Source organism: Castor canadensis, chromosome 13, assembly GCF_047511655.1.
Source record: "Castor canadensis chromosome 13, mCasCan1.hap1v2, whole genome shotgun sequence".
Taxonomy (NCBI): Eukaryota; Metazoa; Chordata; class Mammalia; order Rodentia; family Castoridae; genus Castor; species Castor canadensis.
Window position 1 is genome coordinate 101,790,983 of NC_133398.1, and position 12,284 is coordinate 101,803,266.

Here is a 12,284-nt window from a genome sequence, read left to right on the forward strand (position 1 = left end):
CATATGCATACCGTCTGCATGTTATTCAAGGTTCTTAAAGATTCCACACCAAATTGCTGTCTAAATTAAATCCCACAGTCTTGAACTATGCCTGACACAATAGTAAGCGCTATTATTTGTTAAACATCTTTTTAAAATTATAATGCACTACTGGATCACTTACGTAATTTAAAAGTAAAGTATATGTGTCAGTTGTCTTAACACTCTCCGCCCAGCTGATGGCGAAGAGCAAGGGCCATTTACTATGTCTGTCCACAAGGAGTCCAGCACCCAAGCGCACGCTTGAAGCTCAGCCCGAGCCAAACCCGCCTTCTTCTGGGCCGCCCTCTGACCGCTCAGTGCGCAAGCGCGAGGCCTCCTCGGGCACGGGGACGTCATTGAGCTGCGCCCCGCGCTAAATGACGTATCTGTGACCCGCGTACCGGAAGGAAGCCAGCCGTTGACCATGGCGACCGTTGCGGAGCAGTGGGTTCTGGTGGAGATGGTACAGGCGCTCTACGAGGTGGGCTCCACGACCCGAGACGCCCACGCCCCTACGTCCAGGGACGAGTTGGACGGCCTGTTTTGGCCGGTGGTGCGAGGCCTCGGCGGGGCTGACTCGTTCTCGCCGACTCGGCGTTTACAGTGCCAGCTGCCGGGCTGAGGGGGCGGCGAGCGGGGCGGGACTGAGGGTCTGGATTTGCACTCGGTCGCTAGGGGGGTCGGGTTGGGGCGCGGGAAACTAACGCGGGAGCGGAGGCGGGCAAGGGAAACGCAGGTTCTCAGGGACCGGAGTTGATAAAAGAGTGGTAAGTCTTGTCTGAGGAGGTCCTAGGGAAATCAAGTCCTTGGAAGTATGAAACAGTTCTTCGGAGAAAAGCTGTTTTGTTGGTGACAGGGGAGAGTGAGTTGGAAAAGAAGCCGAATGATTTAGGATGTTCGAATATGAAATACTCAGTTTTTTGCATACATTCCATTTTCTACCCTATAAAGAAGCACCTGTTTAAACGGATTCTGAAAGGAATAATTAAGGGTTTTTTTTGCGGGGGGGAAGGTTAGCTGTGTCATGTATGTAAGATAGTATGAAATCAATGTCTGTCTTAGCGTGCATTAATATAACAACCAAGCTATCCTAATCTGTCCTGTAAAACTTTCTGCGTTTGCTATCTCAGGGCTCTTCGGCACAGCAGCCACTAATCACATGTGACTATAAGCACTTGAGGAAATTAATTTCTAATTGAACTTTAAACTGAAGTAGCCACATATGACTAATGGCTACGGCATTGGACAGCTCAGATCGTAGACGCTAGGGATAGTGCAGTGAACAGACAGGCAAAAAAGTCCCTGTGCTTATGGTGCTCACATTCATTTAAAGTGCGTGTGTGTGTGTGTGTGTGTGTGTGTGTGTGTGTGTGTGCGCGCGTGCGCGCCCGAGGATTGAACCCAGCGCCTGGCCACATGCTACATAAGCTTTTTACCCTTGGCGTTAGCCCTCAGCCCTTTTTGTTTTTATTTTTTTTTCTTCTTAAGACAGGGTCACGCTTTGCCCCACCTCCCCCTGTGGCTTTCTTCAAATTGTTTAATTGATATCCAACTTAGGTTAATTATAACTGCTAATAATAGAAAAGTCAGTAAAATTGAGTGATTTTTAAAAAATGGTTTTTGTTACATGTTAGCACCGTTGTTTTTGAAGTCTACTTGATGGTGTAACTTTTCGTTATCTGAAAGTGACCAACAAAGACTTGGGAGAACTCCTTGCCTATAACATATCCTGGGTAGAAAAGAAGTGGCACTTAAGATTTTTTAATTATTTCCCTAGACTCGTACTTTCTTATCCTCTCTACAAAATTAGAAATAAGGGCAAAATAGTTTCTGCTGGGTATTGAGGGGGTGGGGGGGGGGGCTGAGTGGGTGGTAAGGGAGTGGGGGCAGGGGAGAGAAATGACCCAAGCCTTGTATGCACATATGAATAATAAAAAAATTAAAAAAAAAAAAAGTGTGTGGGCGGGGGGGGGGCATTTTAAAGTTTTAAAGTTATGTGTGCATTGACTTGAAGTTTTACATATGAAGTTTGCCAGCAGTTCTCCACTCTCCAAATTCTAGTATTTGTGGTTTTTTTTTTTTCTAAGCTCTGTCATTTTATCTCTTTCTGTCTAAATATTTGAAGAGATTTGTGTTTGTTTCTAAATACCTCCCTTCTGGCACCCCCCCCCTTTTTTCCTTTGTATCAAGGTCCCTCCTTGTAGTCCAGGCTGGCCTCCAATTTGAGATCCTTCTGCCTCAGCCTCCCAACTGCTGGGATTACAGGTGTGCGCCATTATACCCAACTTGAGATGATTTTTCCAATGACAACCCAGTGGAATAGAGTATCCCGTAACTAATGGGGGATTAGTTGATACCTGGAATCTTCTCCATAAAAGTCAGCCTGGCCATTATCTTCAAAACATACAGTTGAACAGACCTAAGATAATTTTATTAAGATACCCTTGTGACTATTGACATGGAGCATATAATACACTTTTTGGGTAACCAGGGTAGAAAAGAGAACTGCAATTCCTTCAAATATTTATAGTCTTTTCCCCTCTTCTGTCATATTCTGAGAAGGGTTTAAGATTTCTTTGAGGGAATAGAAAATATACTAAGATATGCAGAACCTTAAGGTTTATGGTAACTGATTTCCAAATAAGTATTAACTTATCCATGGTAGGTAGATGTGATAGTAATAGAAAGCTTGTTAAGTTAATCAGTGTACAGACACTTCCTGCTAGTAGACATTTAAATTATCTGAAGAATCTGGTAATAATGTTTCAAATATTGAGATTGTATGTCAGATTCTATTTTTTTAATTTCATTTTATTCCTAACAAGATTTTAAAAGCTGAAGTCTGAAGAGATTTTTTATGTGAAGGAGAAATTGCCTACTGTTAGAAATAGGAAAAGGAATAGACATTAAGGAAACTTTAAAACTTTGTTGTAAGGAGGCTTTAAAAGTTTGTAGTAAGAAATAATATATTAAAGGTCATGAGATGCTGTGCATTTGGGTATGCTAAATTTTATGTGCAGGCTTTGGGAGTATTTATTTCACTTATTTTGTTTTGGTTTTTACTCCTCTTTAGGCTCCTGCTTACCATCTCATTCTGGAAGGAATTCTAATACTCTGGATAATCAGACTTCTTTTCTCTAAAACTTACAAATTACAAGAACGATCCGATCTTACAATCAAGGTATGAAATTAACTCTGTTTTATTCAATGTGTGATTGTAGTTGCTACATATTTCTAAAGAGAAATTGTGGTGACTCAACTATGCAGTAAAATATTTTCTACAATATAAGGAAATCAAAGAGAGTGAAATACTAGGGTAGACAGAATATGGGGAAAGTGAGGAATAAAGTCAGTGTCCAGAGGAACACCATACTATGGTGCTATATTTTTGCAGTGAGTAAACAGCAGTCTGATAAATAGATGGTTTCAGGTACATAAGAGCAACTAGTGGATTTTCATCAGTGACCATATTAAGGTCAGATAAGTCACTCAGGAAAAGCACAACTATTTCTAAAGCCTGGGGGAAAGTTCTCCCTATGGTTTTCACAAAGGAGATTCAGAGTTGGAAAGAATCCTACCTACCCCCATCTCAAATGGAACTTTGAAATATTGGTAATGGGGGAAAATCCCAAGCATAGAAATAAAATTTCCTTAAGTTGTCAAGTCACCCACAAAACTGTATGAGAAAGAACTTTATAGCAAAGAAAAAAAAAAAACTTATAACAAAGAAAAACAAGAGCTTATAACAAAGAAAGAGAGGAGGGTGGTCAGTACCCCCAACTCAAGAATGATTCTGTTTTTGTTCTAGGCATAACAATTAGATAGGATGTTTCTAGCACTTATTTTAAACATTGTGAATTTCCACTATAACACCCAGTTTAGCTATTGCTGGAGTCAGTGTGACGTGACTGGCATTGTGCTATACTTTACCTCCTTTTGTCCTATAGGAAAAGGAAGAATTGATTGAAGAGTGGCAGCCAGAGCCTCTTGTTCCTCCTGTCTCAAAAGACCATCCTGCTCTCAACTATAACATTGTTTCAGGGTAAGTCAGTTTTGCTACTTAACACATTTGTATTTGGTTTTCTTTAGGTATATTCGCTAAAGTGTGGATGGTTTATGTAGTATTCCTTTTTTTAATTAAAGTAAAACATTTAGAAATTTCTCAGAGCAACTTAACTGCTTTTGTTCCCAATATAAAAATTTCTTTTAGGCTTGGTCTGGGCATCTTTTAAAGTCTTGATTTGGGCATTAGCACTTATCCTTTTTCCTAAAGAAATAAGCAAAAAAGCAAAAATTTTTTTCTCCAAACATGTATACTGTTATTTCCTGATTTTTAAAATTTCACTCCTGATTTTTCTATTTGAATATACTAATTAAATATTTGGTTGTAGGAGAGAAATATGCCTACACTTGCTCTCCCACGCTTATAGCAACCCCTATCAGGTCTTTGTGTGTGTTAGAAAAAGGTGTCTGTCTCCTGCAGGTAAAGCAGCTTGCTGTGGCCATTGGCCATGGTGCTGCTGAGCTGCACGTAGTGGCCTTGCAGAGTCCAGTTTTAATGTATTCTTAGATTATTTAGAGTTTACATTTTTATGACTCCAATAATACCATTCATTAGCTGAGCCAGTGCCATCTGACTTCATTTTGTTTCTCGTGTACTTATTTTCTTTGGAGTTAAACATTTTCCTTTGTTCACTTGCTTGGTTCTATGTCAGCGTCTCTGTTTCTTCCTTATCTTTCTCTAGGAGTGTAAACCTTCATTCAGAATGTTCAAATGTGTTAGTTTCTATTGGGTTCATTTTTTTTCTTTTTAGAACCTCTGTCTTTCTCCACCAGTCCTGACTGGTTGCTATCTGCACCTGCTGCACTGGTGGCCTTAGAGTCTCCCATCACTGTTAGCTAGGGAATTCCTTCCTTTTTCTCCTACACTGGCTGTTTTCTTTGTCTTCGTTTTCTCCTTTATGTTAGTAAAATGTAGATAGACTCCAAAGAATTATCTGTGGAAGATGATTTTTACACATGTTGAAATTGTTTTTTATTTTACCGTTTTGTACTATTATTGATTTTTTAAAATCTGTGTATTGCTGTTCTAAACAGCTTCTCAGTATCTGGTGATCCCTAGCATCCATTCTTTTTAATATGCTTAATATTTTCATTTTAATCAAGACTATTATGTAAGTTGTTTACAAAAACTATAGGACAAAGGAGGTTTGTTAATAATGATAAATTGAGTGTTACTTTTTTTCAATTTATGTAATACCTATTTGCATTCAATAATGAGCTGACACATACCATAAAATTCATTCTGTTAACGACAATTAAGTGGTTTTTAGAATGGAGTTGCTGCTAGGCTATTCATTGCCAGCCTAGGCTCGGCTTTCTTTTGTATCTTTGACTTACTCAGTATAGCTTGTTCATTTGCTTTCCAATTCCCAACATTGTGTCATCTCTTCTCTGTGTCCTGGTCTGGATCAGGTTAGACTTTTAAATTTTGTAGCCATTTTTGTGTACTTTCAGAAGAAATAAGTGGTAGACAGAAATATCAAGTCAGGGTAAACAGAAACAGGTGAGGTTGCTTGTGATTTTTGTATTCATTTCCTCAGTTACATACTCTTTTGTCATGTACCACCACTGGACTTTACTTACTCCCTTTCCCGATGATGGATACCTAAACTGCCCCACTTCCCAGTGCCACAAAGAATCTTGTGATTGATATTCCCTAGGACCTTCGTTTATGTTTTTCTGGGGCTAGAGAGCCAGGAATAAGTACAGATATATGTCTGCCTAGTTTTTCTATAGGACTTTTCTGCATCATGATTTTCCCCTGAGCTAATATGTATGGGTCTGGTTTCCCTCACATCCCTATTGTATTATTTTGCATTTTTCTTATTTGAGCTATGAAGCATCACTTCATCTACACATCAGCTGCTGGAGTTTCCCCTCCCCCCTCCCACTTTTTTTAAACCTGGAGTCCCAGGCTTTTTTTGTCTGTTTAAATATACTCACAAGGGTTGTGTATACCTTATAGATTTGAATCCTTAGTCAGTTTTTGATGTAGTACTCTTATTACATTGATCCTAAGACACATAATTTGTTTTGTTTCCCTATCTTTGAGGTGGGGGGCAGATCTTTTATATATATATATAATTTTTTATTGTTGTTCTGGGGGCACATTGTGGCATTTATAAGTTCTTACAGTATATTAAATAAATCATAGTTGAATTCACCTCCTCCATCATTTGGGGGCAAATCTTCAGCTACCTGGAGTTGTTGATGTATCACTCTTAGCCAGAGAGTCATTTGTGATATGGTTGTCGTTGCCTGTGTGCCAGTGAACTTGGTCACGGCTGTACTTACTTTCAGTGCTACAGGGGACTTATGTGTACTGTTGGTCACCAAAGGAACCTGTGATCATAGAAAAGGCCATACTGCATTAAGTAGATGTACAGAAACTTCTGTGACTACTTGTGCTTAAATCTGTTTTGATCAGACTGCCTGTTGCCTTTGGATAGTAACAGCTTGCTTTCTAGAAATACGTGATTTGATTGGGGGAAAGATGAAACCATGCTATTAGTCCAGTAGGACAATTTCATTATTAAAACTTGAGAATGGGTGACAATAACGTATAAGGCAATCTAACAGATGCCTAGATATACAGAGATATCCCTAGTGTCACAGAGAATATCTTATGAATACCTGTGACACTAACATCTTGGCTAAGGGGGACTGAAATGGAGAAAGATTTTAGAAATGTCTTGACTGATTTATCTTTCTAATATTTTTCTTTTCATAGGTAGTGTGACAAAAATCTGTGTCTAAGAATGGCTAATAGACCATTTCATTAAATATAAACAAATTCAACATGATAACAAAACATTGCTACATTTTAATTTGGTAGCATTTTTCTTCCTTAGTGGTAGATAAAATACAATTATGATCTCTTAATTCTATGGAATGCAATAAATCTCTTTTCTATCACCCATCTGTTACCTTTCTCTTTGGTACCTTTTATTGAGTCAGATTTTTAATTTTTGACTTGGTCACATGTATCCATTTTGGCATTTGTTTTATGTATTTAAGAAATAATTTTCTTCCTCAAGGTCACAAAGATACTCTTCTATATTTTCTTCTGTTAATTTTTTTCTTAAATGTCTTTTATGTTCTTTAACATCTGGAATTCACCTTTGTACATGATTATTCAGCTTTATGCATAGAAAAACCTATGTGTAACCTAGTATTTTGTGGGGCATCTGCTTTCATTTGCCAAGTATTCATATACACACAGATGTCTTGCACTCGAGATTTTCACTGGTCTCTTTGCCTGCCTGTTCTAGTGCCAAACCTGGTATTAAAAAGGTCTTTAAACTTTGCTTCTTTTTGTAAACTACCTTCTTTATTCTAAGTTCATTTAGCCATTCATGAACTTTTATTCTTCAAAGTAATTATTAAAGTTTGTGGAACTTCTTTAGAAATCTTAATGGAATTTTAATTGTGTTTGCATTGTTTATAGTTTATTTTGGCAAGATGAAATATTCCTAAAATGATAAGTCATCACTTCAGATGAATATAATACATTTCATTATTTATTCCAGTCTTTTTATTTTTCTTATTATTCATTTTGTATTTTACTACATATTGTATATTATTCTCACCATTAATTCCAGTAGTTTCTTGATTCTGTTGATTTTTTTTTTAATGTAAGATAATTCTGTCACCTGTAGATAATATCATGAATTTTGGTTATGTACACATAATAGCTTGTTTATGTTTCTGACTTCATAGTACTGGGATAGCCTTTAGTAATAATGCTGAATGGTGAAAAGATAGTAGGAATCCTTGTTTTATTGCTGTTCTTAGAGGAAATACCTCCATTATTTCCCACTTTGCACAGATTTTAAGTACATAGAGTCTTACCAATTTGAGAACATTCCCATCTGATCTTAGTTTTCTAAGAGTTTTAATTTGTAAATACATGTTGGATCTTATTAAATGTCATTTCTGCATCTATTAAGATCTTTGCATGAGTTTCTTTATTTCATACACTATGTTGTATTTTTTTAAAATGAATCATGCTTGTTATTTCACTTCCTTTTATATCTTTTATTCTCTCTGTTCTTTTTCTAATTTAGTTGAATACTTAATTTATACACTTTTAACTTTCCTAGTACTGACTCCCAGTCTCTTTTCTGAAACCTTAAGCATACAGAATTTTTTAGGTTTTGAGAGATAACATGCATTCCTTATTACAGGTTATGTCATAAAGTCTGGGGCAGCATCCCATATGAATATTTCTGTACAGTGAGATAAGTAAATGCAGTAATAGTTTCATATCAGCTTAGGACAGGCTTTGGTACCAAATGAATTTGTTGTAAACTTTAAAAATTATAGATAAGGGATAATGTGTTTAAGGCTGAAAAATTTCCTCCGAAGTATTATTCCAGCTAAAGCCTATACCTTCAACAGCTGTTACTCAGATCTAAGTATTTTCTAATTTTCACTTTGTTTTTTATGTTTTGACCAAGCATAATGTTTTCATTGAACTTTCTGTTTAATAATTTATAAATTATTGCCATATGATTAGAAAACCTATTTAGGAGGATCGTGGGTCAAGGCCAGGCTGGGCAAAAGTTCTTGAGACCCTATCTTAACCAATAAAAGCTGGTACACGCTTGTCATCCCAGCGTCACAGGAAGTGTAAATAGGAGAATTGCCAAGCCAGCCCAGGCATAAATGTGAGACACTATCTGAAAAATGACTAATGCCAAAAGACCTTGGGGTGTGGCTCAAGTGATAGAATGCCTGCCTAGCAAGTATAAGGCCCTGAGTTCAAACCTCAGTACCACCAAAAAAAGAAAAAAGGTTGCATAGTACTTACATTGTGAAGCTCCACTTCTAGGAATATGTACTATGAGTGGGAATATGTACTATATTTATTTGTGTCAAATTATTTTACCTCTTAAAAAGAAAGGAGGGAAGGAAAGGGGAGAGGGAAAGGAAGAAAAAGAGGAAAAGGTTGATTTCTGCAGAATATCTAAGAGTAGAGATTATTTTTGGCTGAAGTTGTAACTAGTAAGGATTGAACTCAGCTGCACATAATAAGAAACCCAAACATCTGTGGTTTAAGCAAGGTAAAAGTTTATTTCTCCTCACCAACAAGTGAAGAGAGATGCAGCTCCACAAAAGTTCGGGGACCCAGGTTTCCATCCCTGCTGCTCCACACTTGAGGTATATGACTTCTATTCATAAGTTCTATTCATCCTTAAATAGGCTGGCAGGTAGCTGGGTAGAAAAATCTCTTTCTGCTTTCTCAGCTTGATTAAAGCAGCACTGACCACACCTAGTTGCAGCCACAGCTGGAAAATGTGGTCCTCTGCTTCAGGTGGCAGAGGAATGAGAGGAACGAGAGAATACTGTTGGGTTGATAACTGTTGGTCTCTGCTGCATGCCTTGCACAAACACCTGAGTGTAATTGCAAGCGTGCCCCTGACAGGAGAGTCTGAGAGTCTGGGTGCCATCTAGAAACCAGAGATTTACAGACACTGTTTCTAGTACCATTCTAAATACCAAGCTTTCATTCTTTTCATTTTTTCCCCTGCCTTCTTCTGTCTACTTGATAAAGTTTTCTTTAGTTCTTCTTGTGCTCAGTATAAGTATTTCTGGGAAGAAGTGTGGTGAGAAGGAAGAGGGGGAGAGAGAAGTTGAATGTGTTATGCTTTAAGACAAGGTATGTCTGTGTAGGCTGGTGTGGAAATCAGAGTGCTCTGCCTCAGCTTCCCAAGTACTAGGATTGTAAGTGTATATCACCATGCCTGACTTGGCTTATTCTTGATAATTCATTTTCTATGTGTGTCACAGTTTTTATAGATTAGCCTTGACTCTTAAAGCTTGCAAACTTTAGAACAAGTTAGTCTACCTAGGTGTTTTGTTTTCTTATCTTTTTGTTATTGCTAGCACCTTGTATAATCAGAGTGGTTTAGGACACTTAAGTCCCGAGAAGTGGGAAAGTAAATAACATCATAGATTGAGAATTACAGTGGTTGAGGAGGTAGGTAACCCTGGATTTGAAAGAAGCCATTGAAGACCTAGGAGAGAAGAAGAAGAAAATATTTGGAGAGCACTTTTTATGAGCCATAAGCTTTTGTAATGACACTTAATCCTGAGAGAGAGGTTCTCCACCCCCTACCCCGCCCCCCCCCCATGCACACATACTTTATAGATGAAGAAATTAATCACAGAGGTCAGGTTACCATCCCCAAGTACCCAATGTTGTCAGTAGGTGCAGATGGTGTCTGATGACTCTACAATCCATTTTCTTTTCACTGAGTCTTACTTTTATGTGAGTTAATCTGCTTTTGTGAATCTATTTCAAGTTGCATTTCTTTTCCTCCCCTGGCTTTCCAGAATCTTGCATTACTTAATCTTGTGCATTACCAGTTCTGTTAAAAAAAAAAAGTATCTCTGAGAGCAGTTTCTCTGGGTTCTTTCTGGCTGCAGTGCATATTATAGAGTAATCCAGAACACAAATCAACACTGAAATGTAACTGAAATCAAAGTTCCCTGGTGCAGTCCTTTCCTTCATCTGTTCATGCAATGGCTTGCATGTCTGCCCTGCCAGTCTGGTCTATCTTGTTTCCATTAGTCAAAATATGCTGGTTGTGACTAAGCTGTTGTCACAGGCCATGAGTGGCTGTGACCCATAGTTTGAACCCTTGTTTTTGAAGGGAGAGTAATGGAAGGGGTTAAACAGACCAAAGTAAAGTACAGTGGGCATTCATTGAGAAACCCCTTTGAACATCAACTTAAATATTAATGATGAAAGACAGGAATGTAAAATAGGTTCAGTGTGTGTAGGGAACTACTACTGGGAGGGGGGAGAGATTAAGATGAGGTTATATGGTTGATGGACTTCATATACTTACATGAAATAGAACAAAGAAATTTCTCACAAATGCCTTAAGTGGGTTGGGGAAGAGGTTGAGGGGAAGAAACAGTGGGGGCAATGTAACTAATGAGCAACATAAAGTCTAATTGGAAATGTCACTATGTATCCCCCCGTGTAACGAATATATCTTAATAAAATAATTAATTTAAAAAAGAGAAGATTAGAAAACAAATTGCATAGAATAATAACATTATTGTGCTGTGCCTGCCACTAGGGTAATATGATAGCATGAGATATGGATGTGTGCTGAAGTGAATCAGTCTTTGTATCTTTTCCCCTAGCCCTCCAAGCCACAACATTGTGGTGAATGGAAAAGAATGCATAAACTTTGCCTCCTTTAATTTTCTTGGGTTACTGGATAATCCTCGGGTTAAGGTAAGTAACACATAATGCTGAAGTGGACAAATAACATTACTAACTTAAGAAACTGGATATGTAATAAAAGATAAATGTGAACTATCAGAAGGGGCTAAAAGTTTCCCATTACTCCTTGTCTGACAGACTTGTAACCTGGATTTAGAAAAAGGAAAGCAAAAATGTCAATGGGACTTCATGAGAGAACCCAGTAAGCTAGACTGGGGTAATAGTCAAAGAAGCATCTAGGAAATTACTTCATTACTTATTGGGATTGTGGACTGACAAATGTTTTTCAGGAAAGATGGGCACACAAATGCAAAAGGCAAGGCATTGAGTTGATTTAACCTGGTTTTGTGAGTCAAGAAAGTATAACTTTTCCATGTTTTAAGTATGTGTCTGAATCTTTACATCTGTATTTTACTATGTCCTGTTAAAATTGTCCTAGTTATGAGAAAGGATGAAAAGGCGGAGAGGGAGGAAGGGACTGTGTGGGCTAAAGAACAGGAAATGCCAGTTTTGTACTCTTACAGGTAAATTACTAAAATATAATTTTTTGGCTTTAATAAAGGCAGCAGCTTTATCATCTCTAAAAAAGTATGGTGTGGGGACCTGTGGACCTAGAGGATTTTATGGCACATTTGGTAAGTTGTCATATTTTTCAGACTACAGCTTTCAAGTTCAGATTCAGTTTGATTGCAGAACTCCTTGGAAAACATAACCTTAATCACTTGTGGTGTGTGTGATTTCTTATCTTCTTTGATTCTGCAGTTTGAAACCATTGATGGGAAATGCTTTGGTCTGGAGTTTGGTGTAACTTGGGGAGAAGAGAGCTATAAGGTGCCTCAGATGTGCTGTATTAGGCTGCATGTGTCTCAAAGAGACAGTAACATAAGAAGGTTGTTTCTGTTGTGCACAACAGGAAGAAGGGTCAGCTGTTAGGGACTCTCTTCTTTATAGTCAAGCA

The 12,284-nt window shown here is 37.9% G+C and overlaps 1 protein-coding gene across 2 annotated transcripts in view; it reads left to right on the forward strand.

The window, feature by feature from the left end:
- The first annotated feature begins 346 nt into the window (after window positions 1-346).
- Window positions 347-12,284, forward strand: part of Sptlc1 (serine palmitoyltransferase long chain base subunit 1) — a 52,728-nt gene continuing 40,790 nt past the window's right edge. For both annotated transcript variants that reach the window (XM_074052352.1, XM_074052353.1), the window contains exons 1-5: window positions 347-502; window positions 3,095-3,202; window positions 3,969-4,063; window positions 11,245-11,338; window positions 11,889-11,961. In XM_074052352.1, the coding sequence (XP_073908453.1) occupies window positions 446-502; window positions 3,095-3,202; window positions 3,969-4,063; window positions 11,245-11,338; window positions 11,889-11,961 (427 nt within the window). In that variant the 5' untranslated portion in view covers window positions 347-445. The remainder of the gene's footprint in view (window positions 503-3,094; window positions 3,203-3,968; window positions 4,064-11,244; window positions 11,339-11,888; window positions 11,962-12,284) is intronic.